Source organism: Bos javanicus, chromosome X (assembly GCF_032452875.1).
Source record: "Bos javanicus breed banteng chromosome X, ARS-OSU_banteng_1.0, whole genome shotgun sequence".
NCBI lineage: Eukaryota > Metazoa > Chordata > Mammalia > Artiodactyla > Bovidae > Bos > Bos javanicus.
Window position 1 is genome coordinate 51171261 of NC_083897.1, and position 20890 is coordinate 51192150.

Below are 20890 nucleotides of genomic sequence, written 5' to 3' on the forward strand. Positions count from 1 at the left end.
AGCAGCACCTAGAGGACTGAGGTTGGACCCCAATGACTCAGGAGAGGAAATATATTGGAAAAGGGGCAGAAGTTGGCCCACAAACCTCTGAGAGAACTTCACTGAACGATCCCCCTACTAGGTCTGTGGGCTCTCCCAATACTGAACGCTAAACCCGCACCTCCCTCATTCTGAAGCTGGCTCCCTGTGTGCACCTCCAAGGGCAGAGGTGAGAGTAAACAGAGTGCTTTCAGAAAAACAGACCAGGGTTTCAGGTAAGGGAAATAATACACATTGAGCTACAGTGCCACCTTGTAGAAAATAAAACAGAGTTTTCCAGCATCTACCCACTCCATTGTTCTTGCCTGGAGAATCCCAAAGACAGGGGAGCCTGGTGGGCTGCCGTCTATGGGGTTGCACAGGGTCGGATACGACTGAAGCGACTTAGCAGCAGCAGCAGCAGCAGCCTGGCAAGAACCAAAGAGGACATAAAAAGTTAAGAATTCTGCTACAAGAGTGAGTGCAGAAGTCCAGAGCAGGTGTCGCCATACAAGATTTGAGAAAACCTTAGATACAAGCAGGACCAACAAAAAATATTCTACTTGAAGACAGATAATAAAGTTTGTGAGAGATGACTGCTATCAATACTTCAAATGTGAAAGTAGCAACAAAAATCCAAGGATCATGAAGAAACAAGGAAACATGTCATCACCAAAAGATAATGATAAATTTTTCAGTTATCAAACTTAATGACCTAGATCTAGCTGATAAAGAATTCAAAACAGCAGTTTTGAGGAAACTCAAAGAAAGCACAGAAAGGTAGTTCAATAAAACACAGGAAAACAATACATAAGCAAAATGAAAAATTTAACAAAAGAACAGAAATCATTAAAAAAGAATCAGACAGAAATTCTGAAGCAGAAGAATTCAATTAATGAAATGAAAAGTGCAATTAACTATATATATATATATATATATATATAGCTATATATATACAGCATATATATATATATATATATATGTACACAGCAGAGTAGACCAAATGGAATTTATAATAAGTGATCTGAAGGACAGAAAATGTGAAGTAACAGAGAACAAAGAAGTAAGAGCAAAGAAAGCCTGCATGATCTATGTGCTTAGTCGCGCTCAGCCGTGTCTGACTCTTTGCAACCCCATGGACCATGGCCCTCCAGGCTCCTCTGACCATGGAATTCTCCAGGCAAGAATATTGGAGTGGGTTGCCATGCCCTCCTCCAGGGCATCTTCCAACCCAGGGTTCGAACTCAAGTCTCCTGCATTGCAGGCGGATTCTTTACCATCTGAGCCAACAGGGGGGCCCCTATGAAATGTAAAATGTTAAATAGTTGGTATTCCAGAAGAAAAAGAAAGGGAGAAGGGGCAGAAAGTTTATTTTTTTTTTAATGGATTAGAACTTCCCAAACCTGAGGAGAAACTTAGACATCCAAATTCATGAAGCTAATAAATCACCTTCATCTCAATGCAAAAAAAACTTCTCCAAGACACATTAAATGAAACTGTCAAAAAATCAAACATATAGAATCCTAAAAGCAACCAGAGAAAAAAAGATTGTAACCTATAAAGGAACCCCCATTAAGCTATCCAAATATTTCTCTGCAGAAAGTCTATAGGTCAGAAAAGGATGGAATGATACATTGTTAACAAAAAATTCAGCCAAGAATACTCTAGCCAGCAAAGTTATCCCTCAGGTATAAAGGAAAAATGAAGACTTTCCCAGGCAAATGAAAGTTAAGGGAGTTCATTGCTGCTAGGCCTGCCTTTAAGAAATGCTGAAAGAAGTTCTTAACGTTGAAATGAAAAAGATGCTAGTCAGTGACATAAAAACATATGAAAGCATACAATGCATTGGTAAAGGTAAATATACAGTCATATTTGGAAAAATCTAATTCTGTAACAGATTGGGATATTAACCGCTTAATATAAAGGCTAAAGGAAAATATTAATAAAATTAATACTACTGAAGTACACACTTTAAAATGTTTAAGTGATTAAGGTAGAAAACTACATTTTATGCTTTTTTAACCACAAGTAAAAATTTAGAAAAGATAGTGAGGGTGAATGTTAAATTTGGAGTAAACTTGGCAGAACAGTATTGTGTTGAGCTGATGAACAGAGCTCATCAGTCAGTGAGGAGAAGGCCCTTAGTGAAAACTCTGTGAGAGGTTGCAGAGAAAGTAAATCAAAGGGTGAACAGAAGTGATTCAAATGTATTCTTTTTAATGGCTGAGTAATACTCCATTGTGTATATGTACCACAGCTTTCTTATCCATTCATCTGCTGATGGCCATCTAGGTTGCTTCCATGTCCTGGCTATTATAAACAGTGCTGCGATGAACATTGGGGTACACGTGTCTCTTTCCCTTCTGGTTTCCTCAGTGTGTATGCCCAGCAGTGGGATTGCTGGATCATAAGGCAGTTCTATTTCCAGTTTTTTAAGGAATCTCCACACTGTTCTCCATAGTGGCCTCCCCATACCCTCCCTCTAGGTCGTCCCAGTGCACCAGCCCCAAGCACCCAGTATCCTGCATCGAACCTGGACTGGCGACTCGTTTCATACATGATATTATACATATTTCAATGTCATTCTCCCAAATCCCCCCACCCTCTCCCTCTCCCACAGAGTCCATAAGACTGATCTATACATCAGTGTCTCTTTTGCTGTCTCGTACACAGGGTTGTTGTTACCATCTTTCTAAATTCCATATATATGTGTTAGTATACTGTATTGGTGTTTTTCTTTCTGGCTTACTTCACTCTGTATAATAGGCTCCAGTTTCATCCATCTCATTAGAACTGATGGAGGGAGGAGGGTTCAGGATGGGGAACACAGGTATACCTGTGGTGGATTCATTTCGATATTTGGCAAAACTAATACAATATTGTAAAGTTTAAAAATAAAATAAAATTAAATGGTGAATAGAGTGCTAATACATGGAGAGGGGCTGTGCTTTCTGTCTGGATACCTCAGTGTACCTGTAACTGGGTTTCTGTCTTTACACACCAGGTGGCCAGATCAGAATGTCAGCTATGAGAGCCTCAGACCAGGATGCTCAGCAAGGGGAAAGAAGGGATGGAACTTGGGATCTTGGTATAATGACTTCAACCATTATAAAAAATTCCAGAAAGCTCTGTCTGGTGAATTTTGGCAACACATAGACCTTCCCTCCCACCTGCCTGCTCTGCCTGTTCAAGCTGCTGTCAGGCTTCTGTTATGACGTAGCACCAACATAACTCCAGTATCCGAGTTCTCTACAAAGAACTTTATTTAAAGAGAAAAAAAAATACAATGTTGTCCCTTAAAAGCCAGCATATTGAACTAAGTATAAAGTAATTTTAACTCTGTCTGAAAAAAGAAATCTGATAGGTGTTAAATAAGCATACTCCAGAGCCTGCATACAGTGAATCGCCAGGTAGCAGTAGTGTATCGGCAGTCAGCAGCACAGGGAAACACAGGGCTCTAAGAGGAATGGGGCAGAGACTGAAGTCTGGACAGCTGTATCCAGTGTCCCAGTCATGGGATGGCAGAACAGGGTGTGGGGGAAGAACTGGGCAGCTGATACAGAGGTGGGTGATGGAGGTAAACACTCAGCTCCTTGCGAGGGACCCTCTACAGCGGGAACAAGTCAACCTACATTGATGGGGGAAGAGATACACCAATGAATGTGATGTAGCTTTGGGGTCAACAACAGATGGGATTGCTGTGATATACATAGAATTTTCCAAACAGAACTGGATTCATACTAAACAAGCCTTTCCAAGACATCTGTTATTCTTTGCAAAATGTACTTCTTTTCCTTAAAAATGAAGACGGATGGAACCAGGTGGCCAGATAAGAACGTCAGCTAAGAGAGCCTCAGACGAGGGTGTTCAGCAAGGGGAAAGAAGGGATGGAACTTGGGATCTTGGTATAATGGCTTCAATCAGAGTTTTCTGGAATTTTTCACCACCTGGAAGCAATCCCTCCTTATCTATCATTTTCTGGATTACTGAATCCCGAGATTGGAATCCAGTGGGAGTCTGAGCTGAAGAAAAATTTACACTAGTGAGAAGGGGGCGATTGGGCTAGAGGAGACCTGGAAAGAGAAACATGCACACACAGATATGCTGTCAATTACATTTTGATTAAACTTCATCTCCCCACAAAATTGAACACAATGAATGATTTTCCAAGGCAATGAGTATATGTGTGCATGTATGTGCACTATAATCTTCAACATCACTTCTGAGACTGCTGGAAGTTCCTCCCAGACTGGATGGAGAAATCCTGCACCATTTTCTGTTGCTCCAAGGAGAAGGTAGGCATGGAGTTGACAGGTTTAGGCTTTGGGATGAAGAGCACAGGCTCAGTCTTCTTGGGGCTGAAGTCACTCACAAGCAGCTTATCATTCACAATACAAAAACTGGAGGAAATACGGACTCTTAGACAATTGACAGATGTACCGACCCACACCCCAAAAATTATCTGCTCCCACTGGCACTCAGTAACCAGATTCCTTCCATCCCCCTCCTGTGTCTGTCCCCAGACTCCTTGACTGGTTCCTCTGCCCCTTGTACAGAGCCCACCTTCAGAGAGATTGTCTACCAGCTTCACTCAATGGATAGCCTGATCCCCAACCCAGGGACAACTTCACATCTACCCTGAATAGCAGCCCAGTACACTACAGCACAGGAGTGCACATTCTGATCCCCATTTTCAGAAGAAGATACCAAGTCACAGAGAAGCCCTGTGACTTAACCAAGGTCACACAGAGAATGAGTGTTGGGTCAAGGAGAAAACCCATGTGCTCAAGGAGAAAACCCATGTGCCAGTGAGAAAGCCCATGCTCTTCCTAGGTTAGACTGCTCCTTGGAACTACCTGCTGGCTTTCCACAATACTGAGTCAGCCTAAGGTCTGCACCACCACATGCCTAGGGCCCTGAGACCAGGCTGGTTGGGCCATCCCACCCACAACACAGCTCTTACCTGGAAGAGGTGGCAGGGGTAGTGATGAAGGTCCGGGTGAAGGAACGCACACAGCCAGGAAACCTTCCTTCTACTTCAACAAAAAACAATAAACAAGAGTACCCCTTAGAGCCCCGTGTGTTTACGGGTTCCCACAGGGGTCCCCAGTCAGGGTCTGACTTGACACTCATGCTGAGGGGTCAGTTGTTCACTTGGGGAGCCTGGGTGTTGGGAATGGGGAGGGCAACTGGAGGGCGGTCTGCTCCCAGTAACATGTTCCCATGACAACCACTTTACAAGTTCATGGGATACATTTTCCTTAACTGCCCAAGATGTGGGTATATGGGGAAACTGAGAGGTTAAGTATTGGCCCAAGTTCTCAGTGTAAGGATCTGGTATGGGAGCCACGAAACTCCACAGCCTGTGTCCCTAATGCCCAGAGTGAACAGGGCAGACATGAACACAGTTCAGACCTGGGTTGTCTGTGGAAAAACTGAGGGCTGGAGATCACAGAGGGGAAAGGGAGGGGAGGGGAGGGAAAGAAGGGGAAGGGAAGGGGAGGGAGGGGAGTCCAGAGGAAGGGATGGAATGGAGAGCAAGGGAGGGGAGGGAAGCTGGAAGGAGGGAGGGAGGGAGGGAGCCCAGCCAGGAGAGGGAGCAGTGGACGGTCTGGGAGGGATCTATGAACACTCACCTTCCTTGAACACTCCATTCACAGAGAAGCAGAGCATTGTTTGCTGAAAGGGAAGAACGCAGGTACTCAGTCACCCCTCAACTTGATTCCTCCCCATCTGCAGCTTCCCACCCCTGCTCCCAACAAGGCAGGAAGCAGGTGCCCACCGTCTGGAACCACATGTCCACCATGAAGGACTTTAAGTCATGCTGAGTTTTGGGCAACCCACAGAGGGCATGCACAATGTCACATTTTGTGTGTTTCAGCAGCTGGAACCGCAGATCTGTGGAGGAGGGGAAGCAAGCAAAGGTCAGGGACCCTATGAATCTTCCACTCACTGCCCTTTCCTGCCCAGTCTCCCCACCACACACTCACCAGGGTCCTTGAGTTTCTTCATATTCCTGCTGTTCTTGAAGTATGCACACATGCTGCTTCTAGGAGACACAGAGGAAATGGGTTGGTGGTCCAACCAGCATAGGTGTCAGCAGGAGCTGGCCTGCATCTGCTGGGGAACCAGATGGCCCTGGGGAGGAGTCTGGGCTGTGATACTCACGGGCCTGGGTCCTTGAAGTGGAATGGAATGGTCAAGGAGAAGCAGGCTTCCTCATGATAAGCACACAGGAGTCCCTGGCGGTCCCCATAGTCATGGATCAAGTAATATCTGAGGGGGAACAATGAGGACAGTCTAGCTCTGTGATATGGAACTCAAAGGAGATTTGAAAACTCCCATGAGCAGACCTGCAGAGCAGGCAATGGCACCCCACTCCAGTACTCTTGCCTGGAAAATCCCATGGATGGAGGAGCCTGGTAGGCTGCAGTCCATGGGGTCGCTAAGAGTCGGACATGATTGGGCGACTTCACTTTCACTTTTCACTTTCATGCATTGGAGGAGGAAATGGCAACTCACTCCAGTGTTCTTACCTGGAGAATCCCAGGGACGGTGGGGCCTGGTGGGCTGCCGTCTATGGGGTCGCACAGAGTCGGACACGACTGAAGCAACTTAGCAGTAGCAGCAGCAGCATGAGCAGACCTGAGTTTGGGTGGCCTCCTCTGTACTAGCCCTCCCCTTGCTCAGATTCCCAAGGGTACTTACTGCTGCAGGAATTGCAGGATTAGACTCTTCAGCTCATCAGATCCAAAGAAGCTTCCCTAGAATCAAAACAGTTCTCAGGACCAGGGCTGACACCCCCTTGTGTACCACCTAGAACCCTGCTGGATCCTCCATGCTCACCTTGCATGTTGGTAAGCACTTGGGGGCTTCAGTAGCACACTTAGACCCTGAGAGTGTCTCCTGGCCATCCTAGGGGAAGGAAGAGGAAGTCAGCAGGGCAGTCCAGGATGTGATGCTAGATGATCAGGGAAAAGAACGGACCCAGGATGGGGGTGGGGGTCTGAGATAAGAGGAGAAAGGGTCCTGGAAATGCCAGGGGCAGGACTACATGTCTGTCATCTCCATGGGTCCCCGAAGCCTGTGGAGAACATGGTTGAAGAAGATCCAGGGCCTTTTCAGGTTCCCACAGAGGATGGTACACTCTTCCTCCCACAGGACATGTAAGGGTCAGGTTCAAAAATGGAACTTGGACAGGTCCTAATGGGTTTCAGAGTAGTTCGTGGGCACTGTCAGTGCTAGTTAGAGGACTCTGTGATTAAGGGATACGCTTACCAAGCTTAGTAACCTGGGGAACAACTCCAGGATGGTGCTGCCAAAATCAAGACAAAAGAGAAAAGCCAGTGAAAATGTGGACGTGACCCTCCTCATGAGAGCAAGTCACTTACAGCAATCACAGCCCTGTGTGTGCCCCCCACCCACAATGCAGTATGCTAGGCTTCCAGGGCCTTGGTCACCACTCCGTGGACTGACCCAGAGGAAGGCTGTTCCCTCTATCCCTTCCTCCCACCACCTTTCCCCTGGGTGGCTCCCAGCCAGACTGTCCTGATTCCCTTCTCCAGTGCCACAAGGACCAGCAATTCAAACCCTTACTGGAGGTCTTCCTCCCCTCCCTTCCTCCCTTCCTCTACCACCCAGTGAAGGCTGTGGAGAGAAGAGGAAATGGGGGGGATGAGAGCCCAGGGCTTTGCTGCTTCACAGGGGTTTCATCACTCTGTCAAGTCAGGACAAACCTCAGGGATGACCCAGGAGGCTGTGACAGGGAGGTGAGTGAGGTGAGACTCAGGAGGGAGGGAGGAGGATGAAGACAGACATGGAGTGGAGGGAGGAGGGGAGAGATGAGAGAGACATAAGGGTGTAGGCAAGGCAGAGAGAGACCTTATGTTGGTTGACTTATCAGGGGAGGTGGTGCACGTAGCATTTCTGTCAACCCACATCCCTTCTGGTTCCAGCTGTTGACCCTTGTCCATCTCCCCTGCAGACTTCACCTGGAATTATGGGGAACACCCACATGGACTAGATGGCTCTGCATCCACACCCATCCTTTCCCTACAAATCCACTTCCCTTCATCTGTCACCACCCCATAAGCCTTCCCACATCCCTTTGAAAGGAAGATCTAAGTGCTCCACCTCACCTCAGTGTTGGAGATGTTCAAGTTCTGGGTGTTGGAAGCATTCCCCATAATGGTGGACAGGCCATTCAGCAGGTAGGGTTTATTGTTGCTCAGGTCCAAGGACGAAAAGTATGATGAGGAAAGAGAGTGAGGACCCCAAAGGGGATATCTGAGACAAATATGCCTCTTCTATCTGATCTCTCCAATCCTCATCATCAGCCTCAACATTGGGCCTAGGTCCTCACCTTGGACCTGACCTCTGGATGGATGTGCAGGGAGGCGGGCATGCCATTTCTACGGTTCCATGTCATTCCAATATCATAGATCATCAAGTCTCCAGGAAACCAGGAGGGAAACACAGGCTGAGAGGGCCCTGGTTGGTGCACCTCCAGCACCATCCCATCCCCATGATATCATCTCCGAGTGTCTTTCCCAGACAGACCCTCTACCCTCACCTGCCCTACAGTTACTGCTACAGCCATACCAGGGCCAAAGAGGAGTCTCTGGATGTCAAGAGATTGCTGGTGGACATCGTATGGTTTGTTAATGGTCAGCTTCAGTGTTAGGGATGGGGTTCAGTGGCTCTGTGTCTGAGGGTGAGCAGGGGGAAGAGGTGGGGCTGGGTATCAGTGCACAGCTTGTGTTAAGTCTGCATTACCTTCATCTGCTCCACCTTTTCAGACTTCAGTGCTTTCTGCACAGATTTGGGTGCATCACAGGGCTCAACAAAGATAGATATCTGTAGAGAACACAAGAGGGGCTGGGTAAGCTCCAGGAAATCTGTGCATGGGATCAAGCAAGACCATGCCCCTCTCCTTCCCTCTTGCCCCTATTCAGCCCTGTTCATGCCCTTGACACACACCTTTTCATTATCCTCATTGAAAATCTTGCCATTGACATTCTTCAATGCACCGGCAATGTTGGCATTCTCTACAAAGAATTGGGCCTGCATTTTTTCATAGTGAAACTGTAGGGAGAGTGACAAGAGAAGCAGAATATGAGACCAGAGCCATTTCTCATCTGGGCCTGCCATCTACCCCATTTCTTCTCATTGCCTCCATGTCCTCTCTTACTTCGACTGGAATGAAGGGGACACTGCATTCCTTCTGAATCAAATCCAGCAGCCACTTCTCATCATATTTTATACCAAAGGGAATCTAGGGGCCAAAGAAGAAATGGGAAACAAAATTGATGCAATAGAATCCAAGGTTAAGATAAGACCCAACTGTGTCTTACTTTAGAACCTATTTTCAGGCTTTAAATAAATTCTTAACATAGGACAATATCTGTTATCGCTAACTTTTGTACAAGGCATGGATTTGCTAAATATAGTTTCTTTCCATTCATATACTCTTCCTGAAAAAATAATATGTTTCACATGTATTTCCTTTTATAACGTTCCAAGAGATCCATGTGAGATAGGCCTGGCCTGCCACTCTGACATGGACCCCAGAGACTCAACCTCCTCCCACACTTAGCTTGAGCCAAACTGTGTGATCTGGTATGAAGTGCTTCATCTCCCTGGCAGCAGGTTTCCTCCTTTGCTTTTAGACAACCTCTCCCATGCTCCTTCTTGCAGTCAGTCTGTTTCCTTTCTATTGCTTCTCTGAACTTGCCCTTAGATGATCTAGGAAGATAGTCCCTAGTAATAACAATACATTACCAACACCACTGCCCCAGAAAAGTTCCCAGCATCTCTACACAAATCCAACATGACTCTCTCTGTCATCTTCTACATATTAGGTCCATTTATCCAGCACACTCACTATAATCTTGAACCAGCTCCCCAAGGTCTCATTCTGTCTGTCTCTCTCCATTCTTCTCTCTGAAGGCTTTTGCTTTGTCTCCATATTAATATGCATTTGCTCTTGTTTCTGAAAACTGCTTCTCTGACGACGGGATGGAACAGCATAGGGAGCACTGTCGGGAAGTGGAGAGAAGAAAGTGGTCCATATAGACTTAGAAAGTCTTCTCCACATTTTTCCACATGATATCAGAGCTACAATAAAGATTGCTTAAACATTAGCCAGATCCCATCATTCCTCACTCTTCCAGATTGGAGAGAAGAATGACATGTTTAACTACAAGGTTTTATTGTTCACTGGTTGGTACATGTCAGCCATGCTCACTGGTCACTTACTATCTTGTTTGGAAGTCCATGGGAACATCACCTGAATCTTGCTGCTGCTGGGAATTGACACGTTCAGACGAATAATTGTATCGCCTTCGGTAAAAACTCCAGCTTCGTGCTCTTCTTTGTAAAGGGTTCGGTTTATCACTGTCCTCTAAAATTGACAACAACAGATCAATGGTCCCAATACCAGAAGAAGTCTTGGGTAAATATCATGGCTAAGGAAAAAAATATCACTGACTGTATAATCTAAACAGAAATGCATCACTGTGCAAAAAACAAAGGCTGAGAGACTTCACTGTGGCTCCACTTTTCAGGAAATGAGAGGTGCAGAGCATTCACAGCCAAGAAAACAGGCACAGAAGAAAGGGTCTAGATCTAGAGTGTAGTCTGTGGTGTTAGATCCTGCTCTACTTGGTTCAGGCTAGGTGACATGGGACAAGTGACTTTTAATCCCCAAGTCACACTTCTCTGCTCTGCTCTAGGGGGACAATAAAACATTCCCTGAAATCTACCCTGGTGTGATGTTCAAGGGTTGAAACTGGTCTGCCTCACTGGAGGAAGAATTAGAGAAATGAAAGATAAGTCTGATGAAAATATCCAGAATGGAGCCTGGAAAGATATATCAGTTCAGTTCAGTTCAGTTCAGTCGCTCAGTCATGTCTCTTTGTCCCCATGGACTGCAGCACGCCAGGCCTAAACTCATGTCCACTGAGTCGGTGATGCAATCAAACCATCTCATCCTCTGTCATCCCCTTCTCCTCCCACATATAATATGGAAAATACCAAAAGCAAGGTGTAGAGAATTAAAGGTGATGCAGTGAGTATTCTGAAAACATGGTTAATGTGAATCCCAGAGAAAAGGAAAGGAAAAGTAGAGAAGTGATATTTGAAGAGAACTTGGTTGAGAAGTTTCCAAAAGTAACAAGAAATCAACTTAGGATAACAATGTTAGTTGGAGAAAAAATAAATTTTAAGGAAAAACATTCCTAAAAAAAAATGTATTCGTTTCACCATAATGTAACAAAAAGTCAGAAATTTTGTGACCAGAAGATTCAAACTAAAAGTAATATTACAGGCTTTTTTTTGGGCAGAAGAAATATTATCCCAGGTGGAGTCACATAGATACAGGAAAGAAAGACTAATATCATTTGTGAATATGTAGGCAAATTTAAACGAGTAGGCAAATTTAAACTACATAAAATGATGATAGCAATATTTTCTGGGGGTTCACATATATAGAGAATGAAAATGAATGACAATAAATTTGGAAAGAGTATGTGGAATCAATGTGTCTCAAGGTCCCATAATTTTCTGAGGAGTTTTAAAGAGCTAATGAACTAATATTAGATTGTGAAAGGACTTCCCTAGTGGCTCAGATGGTAAATAATCAGCCTGCAATGAAGGAGACCTGGGTTCAGTTCCTGGTTTGGAAGGATATCCTGCTGAAGGGAATAGCAGCCCCATCCAGTATTCTTGCCTGGAGAATTCCATGGACAGAAGAGCCTGGTGGGCTACAGTCAGTGGTGTCCCAAAGTGTTGGACACAACTGAAGCAACTTACCATGCACCACCACCAGACTGTTAAAAGGCAAAAATGCACATTGTAATATGAAGGGTAAGCACTACAAGAATAGCAAAAGGATGTTTAGATATCTGCATGAATTAAGAATTCAATAGTTGCAAAATATTAACCATTTCAAAGGAAAGGAAAAGGAACTTAGAAGCAGCAAAATAAATACGTAGCAATATGATACACATAAAGCAAATTATATCTATCTTTACATTAAAAGATTCAGGCTAAATATTCTAAATAGAAAGACAGATATTTTCAGACTGGACTAGAAACATTTCATCAAACACTCTTGAAAAGAGAAACATGTGAAATTTAATCATCAGGTAATCTGAAAATAAAAAATGATAAAATGTATATCTTGTCCACATTAATCTACAGAAAACTGGTATAACCATATTAGTAAAAGAAAATGTACAGTTTAAAGAGAAACATTATAAGAGAAAGAGGGAAATTTCCTTATGATGATGGGTTCAATGCAATAAGAAGATATTAATACAAAATTCTAAGTTTGTATACAGGTCTTAAAATAGAGCCAAAATATGCAAAATAAAACCTGACAGAAATAAGAGGGAATGGACAAATCCACAGTCACAGTGAGAAACTTTAACACTTCTCACTGAGTGACACATAAAATGGCAAACAAAAACTCAGCTAGAGGGAGAGGATTTTTAAATGTGACTTAAACAAACAAATTTATTTAATTGACATAGAACAATGCACATAGCAAATACTCATTGAATATTCCAGAATAGCTCATATGCTAGGCAAAAAAGCAAGCCTCAAAAACTAAGGACTAATACAATTTACCCTGACTAGTTAATGCAATATTCAGTAGCAATGGTGGGGTTTCCGTCCTCCCTCCACCTCTAGTATAAATACAAAGAACATTAGTTTACACAATCCCACCCTCTACCTAGGTTATCATCCCCACTCTCCAAACCCTAGACCCAAGAAGATCACATTACTCTTTTCCTTAGCCAGGGAAAAAAATTCACCCAGCCAAGGCCATTTCCATAGGAGGGGAAGTTTTTTACCTGCAGTCAGAAGGAGTTTTTGAGAGCCCATTTCCTCAGGAGAGTAGGAAACAGTCAGCCTGGGCCCTCTCTCACCTTTCTCTAAACGAGGATTGGCTGGTTATGGGTCCTATGGGGAGGGGTGGGGAAGGGAACCCAGAAACGCTCCTGTCCTGTGGAGATCTGAAAAGAAGTTCTCATGTAGAGTGACTCACCCATGGGGTAACCTGAAGGCAGAGATTTGTCACCGCTGTCCTCACAGGCTTCTCTAGAAGAGAATGTGTGGTTCTGGAGCTGGAAGTTTGGAGAATATCAAAGAAGGCTGCCAAGCAAAGAGAGAGCAGGCCCCAAACTCTCTCTCAATGCCAAGCAAGATGGAGTCCTTACAGGAAGTCCTTTCCCCAAGGGCATAGAGGAGGAGAGCCTTGGGGGCCAGAGGAGCTTTAACTTCTTATAATAATAGCCCTCTGGGTTTTCTACCAGCTTAACACCCAGGGACCGTTTCCAACTAAACCACCCCTACAGAGGTGTTAGGAGGCACCGGGGACCCGGGTACTTATAGCTACAAACACAGAGAACTCTCTATGCCAGATTCTGCATCGGCTACATTACACTGTGTTCCTTCATTCTGCAGACCCAGAGAACTGTGAGTGCCAGAGGTAGGAAAAGTTCTGTACTTGCTACATTGCATCTGTTCTTTCATGTATTCTTCACAAGGAGATTCTGATATCAGAACCACCAACTTTTCAAGGTTGCTGAGGCTTACTGAGGTGCTGGAGCTTGTGGAGTCATTCAGTTGCTACCTGGAGCAACAGAGACTGGAATTGAGCTCCAAGGAACTGGGTTGATTTCCCTATGCACAGATTCACTAAATTCTTGGTTCAGTTCGGTTCAGTTCAGTTCAGTTGCTCAGGCGTATCTGACTCTTTGAGACCCCGTGAATCGCAGCACACCAGGCCTCCCTGTCCATCACCATCTCCCGGAGTTCACTCAAACTCACATCCATCAAGTCAGTGATGCCATCCAGCCATCTCATCTTCTGTCGTCCCCTTTTCCTCCTGCCCCCAATCCCTCCCAGCATCAGAGTCTTTTCCAATGAGTCAACTCTTTGCATGAGGTGGCCAAAGTACTGGAGTTTCAGCTTTAGCATCATTCCTTCCAAAGAACACCCAGGGCTGATCTCCTTCAGAATGGACTGGTTGGATCTCCTTGCAGTCCAAGGGACTCTCAAGAGTATTCTCCAACAACACAGTTCAAAAGCATCAATTCTTTGGCGCTCAGCTTTCTTCACAGTCCAACTCTCACATCCATACGTGACCACTGGAAAAACCATAGCCTTGACTAGACGGACCTTTGTTGGCAAAGTAATGTCTCTGCTTTTCAATATGCTATCTAGGTTGGTCATAACTTTCCTTCCAAGGAGTAAGTGTCTTTTAATTTCATGGCTGCAATCACCATCTGCAGTGATTTTGGAGCCCAGAAAAATAAAGTCTGACGCCATTTCCACTGTTTCCCCATCTATTTCCCATGAAGTGATGGGACCAGATGCCGTGATCATCATTTTCTGAATGTTGAGTTTTAAACCACCTTTTTAACTCTTCTCTTTCACTTTCATCAAGAGGCTTTTTAGTTCCTCTTCACTTTCTGCCATAAGGGTGGTGTCATCTGCATATCTGAGGTTATTGATATTTCTCCCGGCGATCTTGATTCCAGCTTGTGCTTCTTCCAGCCCAGCGTTTCTCATGATGTACTCTGCATATAAGTAAAATAAGCAGGGTGACAATATACAGCCTTGACATACTCCTTGTCCTATTTGGAACCCGTCTATGGTTCCATGTCCAGTTCTAACTGTTGCTTCCTGGCCTGCATATAGGTTTCTCAAGAGGCAGGTCAGGTGGTCTGGTATTCCCATCTCTCAGAATTTTCCACAGTTTATTGTGATCCACACAGTCAAAGACTTTGGCATAGTCAATAAAGCAGAAATAGATGTTTTTCTGGAACTCTCTTGCTTTTTCCATGATCCAGCGGATGTTGGCAATTTGATCTCTGGTTCCTCTGCCTTTTCTAAAACCAGCTTGAACATCTTGGTGCAAAGTAACAAAATATTGTGATAATAGTCAAATGTCTGAAATTAATACCAGTTCATCCTAGAGAGAATACCCCCCCCCCCGGCCAAAAAAAAAAAAACCAGAGAGATAGAGAAGAAACATACACTGAAATGCGTTGCCATGCCCTTCTCCAGGGGATCCTCCCCACTCAGGGATTGAACTTAAGTCTCTTACATCTTCTGCATTCTCAGACAGGTTCTTTACCACTAGCACCACCTGGGAAGCCTATATAATTTATGATATATAGTCAATGTAGATAGATGACCCTAGTGGTCAGAACCAGAATTGTAGTTCTAGTGCACCAGCCAGAAACTTCTGGAATTTTCTACTACTTTCTGGAATTTTCCACTCCTTGCCCACATCCCCTTCCTGGATCTCTATTGTTTCTGAAAGAGGAAGTCTAGCCACAGAGGGGTGGAGTAAAATCTGCATGTGAGAGTGTGAACAGTTGGGGTAAAAGAAGCTTAAGACAGAAAATCACACTCAGTACAGATAAACTGTCAAGTCAAAAGCTGAAATTTTTTTTATTTTTAATAAAACAATATCATGTGAACATTTTGATAACATACATATACATGAAATTTTTGTCATTTGGTTATTATTTTCAATTGTTTAAACAAATTTTCCTTATCAAAACATATTAAACATTTAATAATCTATACTTAAAAATGAAATTATTCTACACATTCCATATATATGATCCCCTCACCATGACTTGCAGGTCCCAATATAGTCAATGCAAAAAGACTGGTATTCACACTGAAAGGTTGTTGCTGAATGAAAAGACGCCGGGAATCTTAGCCCCTGGAGGAGAAGAATTCAATCCGGGGCCAGAGACGAGGCTTGATTGCTCAGAGCTTTTGTGTAGTAAAGTTTTATCAAAGTATAAAGGAGATACAGAAAGCTTCTGACATAGACATCAGAAGGGGGCAGAAAGAGTAACCCCCTGCTAGTCTTCAGCTGGATGTTATATAGTCACTGTTGCTGCTGCTGCTAAGTCGAGTCAGTCGTGTCCAACTCTGTGCGACCTCATAGACGGAAGCCCACCAGGCTCCATGGTCCCTGGGATTCTCCAGGCAAGAACACTGGAGTGGTCTCTAGCAGTCTGTTAATGAAAGAAAGGAATGTCTTAAAACTCAGAATGGCACCAGGCCCCTCATCCATAAGATGCATTTTGGGATAACCTTGGCACCAGATGATTCATCCCGGGCCAGAAAACGATTGACTTGAATCTTGTAAAAGGGTAGATTACCATACAAATAGTTTCATTTACATAGATTAGGGGAACAATATCTGAGTATAACATATTGGTTTGTCAAGTAGGTTCTGAGCCATTAGGCGGAAAAACTTGAAGACAGAGTCTGGGGTAAATGCATAGTACATTAACATAGCTTAAAACAAACATTTCCATAAGAAAAATGCATTGGTTAACTCAAGGTTTGAGAATAGTTAACTTCTGGTGAAACCAGGTGTCATCATGACAACACAGTATTTTAAGAGAAACCTTTTAAATTTGTATAGAGAAGGAAAAAATATCACTAGTGTGTTTCCTCCTGCTGCTTAAGTGAGATAAAAATGTCTGATACTTGCAGCCTATTTCCTCCGTTTGGAGACCCCTGACCTTCCTGACTGTAACCTTCTCATTCCCCTCTTTTCTTTTAGGAGAATTATGTTGCCTAGGGAAAAGGGGCATCATTCTCGTTCCATAACTGCTTCCAAGCTGACAAGGGGCATTGTCCCTAAATTGGTGAGGCAGCATATTCTCCTAACCCTCATACTGAGCATTTCTGATCCAGCGGCCCCAAATAGTAGTTGGAAGAAGCTGCAGCAGTAGCAGAAGTTTGAGCAACCTTTTGTAACTTAAAAGCTTTCATGCGACTAGAAACAAATCCAGTTACACAGTTACAGATGCAGGGAGCAAACAGCAAAAACAAAACAATCAGAATTATTGTAATTAAGATAGTTTTCCACCGTGGGGAACTAGTTAATGTCTCCCAAAGTGAGGCAATTGAGGCTTCAGGAGTATCCATGGCCCCAATCATCTTGTTCATGTGTTTAGTAAAATGAGTAACATTCGTGCTCACATCAGGTATATATGTACAGCATTGGGTATGAATAATGGCACAAGTTTCTCCTTGTGCAGCTGTCAGAATATCTAAAGCCAATGTTTTGTTAAACCACCTTTCTAATTTGTGCTTGTTCAGCATTAAGAGCTGAAATAGCTTTTTGAGAATCTTGTAATGCCTGTTGAGTAAAATTAGTCAAAGCATCCACTCATAGCATAGCATCTGTAGTTCCCAAAGAGGGAACAAACACTGCAGCCAAATAATCATAGCAGTGAAATACAGACCATGCCCACCGAGTTTTAAGGTGGAGTAAATTAGCAGGCTTTTCTGGAAGCTCTGAAAATATAAAGCCATGAGTAAAGGCTCAACCCAGGGTGCATCTCCCTATCCAACCAGGGGGAAGCCATGCCCATAAGTAAGAGCCACATATCCAGTAAGTCCCGTTTGGAGCAAGCCAGCGTGACTGAGATATCCAGTCCCAATTAGTGCCTGGCCAGACAAAGGGAGGACCTGAACTGGGGCTGGAATACACAGGAATGATTACGTTGCATATTTCCTGAGGCAAAAATCCCAATTGTTTCCAATCATTGTAATTAAGTTGTTGGCTAACTTTTGGGGATAGCTCTGTTTGTTCCCAGCATATAGGGGCAGTAGATATTAGACATGATTTTTCAGGAGTTAGCCATATAACCTCATCCCATATTTGATAAACATCAGGTAAAAAACCATTAGATCTAGACCTATTTGCCTTATGTGTAGCGAAATAGTCATTAAACCGAGACAGTGTATAATCAAAATTAAAAGTCACGTTATGTCCATAGTTAAAGTACAACGTGTTGCACCAGTCCATTTTAGGGTTGTTAGATGTCATCAGATGAAGACGAGGCATCACATATGATTGTTGTCAAAGGTATTCGCAGACTTGGAGAAAGTCTTTTCTTTAAAGTGGAGATGTCCACCACAGGAAGCCTTCCACTGATGAAGAGGGGAGCGCTCCGCAGACCCAGCAGTTAGACCGATTGTGGAATGTAGCGTAGGAGTGAGCCCAGGACAGGAAGGCATTGTCTTGAGGATCAAACAGCAGACTCAGCATTTTTGGAGTCAGCAGAAGTAGACTCACATAGATTATCAGGCCCATCTGAAAAGTACAAAGTCAGAGCATACAAAGTAAAGACATAAAATGAAGTCACTTAGTTCTGGTTAGAGTGCCACATCTTAACTCGAGTGTGATGTACCCAGGAATCAATTCCTGGCACTTTGACAGCCGTGGGAGAAGAAAGAATAACCTGGTAAGGGCCTTCCCAGAGGGTCTCTAGGGATGGGCCCTCAGATCCCAGTGTTTTTATGAGGACCTCGGTTTCTGGCTCAAATAGAGGCTTGCTTGACTCAGAGGCTGGGTCAGGAGTCCCAGAGTTCTGTTAATGCCTGTTGAAAAGCTGAGAGCTGAGTTACATAACTAGTTAATTCCAACGCTTCAGGGTCTATAACAATGTCTATGCGTAAGAAAGGCCTTCCATAAACACATTCAAAGGGGAACAGTCCCTCCTTTTAGGGGGCAATTCGAGCCCTCATTAAAGCTATGGGTAGGACTTTAATCCAATTGTCCTGCGTCTCTTGAGTTAATTTGTGCAGATGTCTTTTGATAATGTCATTAGCTTTTTCAACCTTTCCTGAGGATTGGGGTCTCCAGGAACAGTGTAAGTGATATTCTATTCCTAGAGCTTTAGACACTCCCTGAGTTACAGCAGCTTTAAAGGTGGAGCCATTGTCACTCTGAAGGCTCCGTGGCAGCCCAAACCTGGGGATAATTTCATGGATTAAAATCTTTATAACCTCCTTAGCCTGTTCACTATGACAGAGAAAATCCTCAATCCATCCAGTAAAAGTATCTACCCAAACTTTTAAACAAGAATATCCATTAGCTTTTGGCATATGAGTAAAATCAATTTCCCAATTCTCTCCAAGATACTTTCCACTTCGTTGTAATCCAGATTTTGCTAGCTTCTCAGCCTTTGGGTTATTCTTCTGACAAACCTCACACCTTTTGATAATATTCTTTAAAGTTTTCATTACATTTTTACCTTCAAACAAATGAGAAGCCATTTGATAAGTACTCTCTGCACCCAAATGAAAACTCTGGTGTAAACCCTTAAGAATTTTCCACTGAGCATTTTCAGGAATTATTAATTGTCCATCCTCGGACTGTAACCATCCTTTATCAGTAATCTTTGCTCCTCTTTTCTCATATCTTTCTAATTCTTCCTCAGTATATTGTGGTTTTTCCTGTTCCACAGGACCTGTCCAGATCAAAGGTGTCTGCAGTGAAGGGGTTTCATAAAGTGCCGCTTTCCTGGCTTCACAGTCAGCCAATTGATTACCTTTGGCTACTTTACTCCCATCCCTGCTGTGCCCTTTGCAATGCATAACAGCTACTTCTTTAGGACAATATATAGCAGTTAAAAGAGCATTCTTGGACAGTAAATAGAACACTGGATTCATAGTCAAGATACAGCCACTGACCTGCTGTGTGACATCAGGCAAATGACTTTCCCTCTCTGGGCCTTTGCTAACTCATCTGTAAAATGATGGCTTAGACTAGCTTTCTTTAATGGACTCAGTAATGGGTGTTTGGGGAAATGTGTGCTTTAATAAAAGTTTGCTATTGTTATCATAAAAAAAAGTCTCTTGATCTCTCTGAAATGCTTAATAGGTTCTCCTGTTGTTGTTTTAACTGTCTTTCTTTCCATATTGCAGCATGAGCATGTAAAGTCAAATAAGCATACTTAGAATCCTTGTAGATAATTGCTTGCTCCCCTTTGCTTAACTCTAGAGCTCGGGTCAGAGCCACAAGCTCCACTAACTGAGCACTGGTTCCCTGGGGGAGAGATTTTGCTTCTAAAACCTGTTCAGCAGCCACCACGGCCTAACCTGCTTTATGCTTTCCATCCCGAACAAAAGAACTGCCATCTGTAAATATTTCCATGTCAGGATTGTCTAATGGGGTATCCATTAGATCCTCCTGAGCTGCATAGTTTAAAGTTAGAAACTGGGAACAATCGTGATCAGGTGTTTCATTTTCCTTCTCAGGAAGGAAAGTGGCAGGATTTAAATTTCCACAAACTTTAGGCTTAGTTACTGGTTCTTCTAACAACAATGACTGATATTTAAGAAGCCTACTGTCTGTCATCCAAATATTAACCTTAGAATTTAAGATTCCACTCACATCATGATAAGTCAGTACAGTAAGGTTTCATCCATTAATTATTTTTAAAGCTTCAGGTGCTAATAAAGCCATTGCCCCAATTACTCGTAGGCAGTGGGGCCACCCACGTGAAATTACATCTAATCCTGTGCTAAGATAAGCAATAGGTTGCTGGTGAGGCCCTCGGGGTTGTGTCAAAACTCCCAAGGCCATACCTTTTCTTTCAGTGACAAACAAATTAAATTCTGACCCTGTGGGCTAGCTCAAAGCAGGAGCTTGCAGGAAAGCAGTGTGAAGAAACTTAAAAGCCTTTTGAGTATCTGGAAACCAAACCAGTTTGTCAGTTTGGGCGTGCTGAGTTTCAGCTATAAGTTTATATAAAGGCCAGGCAAGTTCCCCATAACCTGGAATCTAAATATGACAGTAGCCTGTGATTCCCCAAAATCCTCTCAATTGTCTTAAAGTCATAGGTAGGGGATGATTTAGTATAGGTTTAGTTCTCTCAGGGCCTATGGCCCTAGTCCCTTCTGATATGATAAGGCCCAGATATCTAACAGATTGTTGACAAAGCTGAGCATTTTCTCTTGATGCCTTGTAACCGCAGCCTGCCAGAAAGTTTAAGAAATCTTCTGAGGCTCGTGAACAAGCTTCCTCTGTCTC

The 20890-nt window shown here is 43.7% G+C and overlaps 1 protein-coding gene and 1 pseudogene across 1 annotated transcript; both read right to left on the reverse strand.

The window, feature by feature from the left end:
* Positions 1–3246: 3246 nt before the first annotated feature.
* LOC133242932 (nuclear RNA export factor 3-like) lies at positions 3247–13011 on the reverse strand. Its single transcript, XM_061409154.1, has 18 exons — positions 12876–13011; positions 10276–10420; positions 9902–10055; positions 9209–9292; positions 8998–9102; positions 8794–8874; positions 8380–8497; positions 8157–8263; positions 7900–8009; positions 7297–7333; positions 6865–6933; positions 6727–6782; positions 6187–6294; positions 6009–6067; positions 5801–5916; positions 5655–5697; positions 4982–5054; positions 3247–4418 (listed from the first exon to the last, which is right to left on the reverse strand). The coding sequence occupies exons 1-18, from the start codon at positions 12904–12906 to the stop codon at positions 4235–4237; spliced, it is 1680 nt and encodes a 559-aa protein (XP_061265138.1). The 5' UTR covers positions 12907–13011; the 3' UTR covers positions 3247–4234.
* A 3700-nt stretch (positions 13012–16711) lies between these two features.
* LOC133242376 (endogenous retrovirus group PABLB member 1 Env polyprotein-like) lies at positions 16712–18166 on the reverse strand (annotated as a pseudogene).
* Between the last annotated feature and the right edge of the window lie 2724 nt (positions 18167–20890).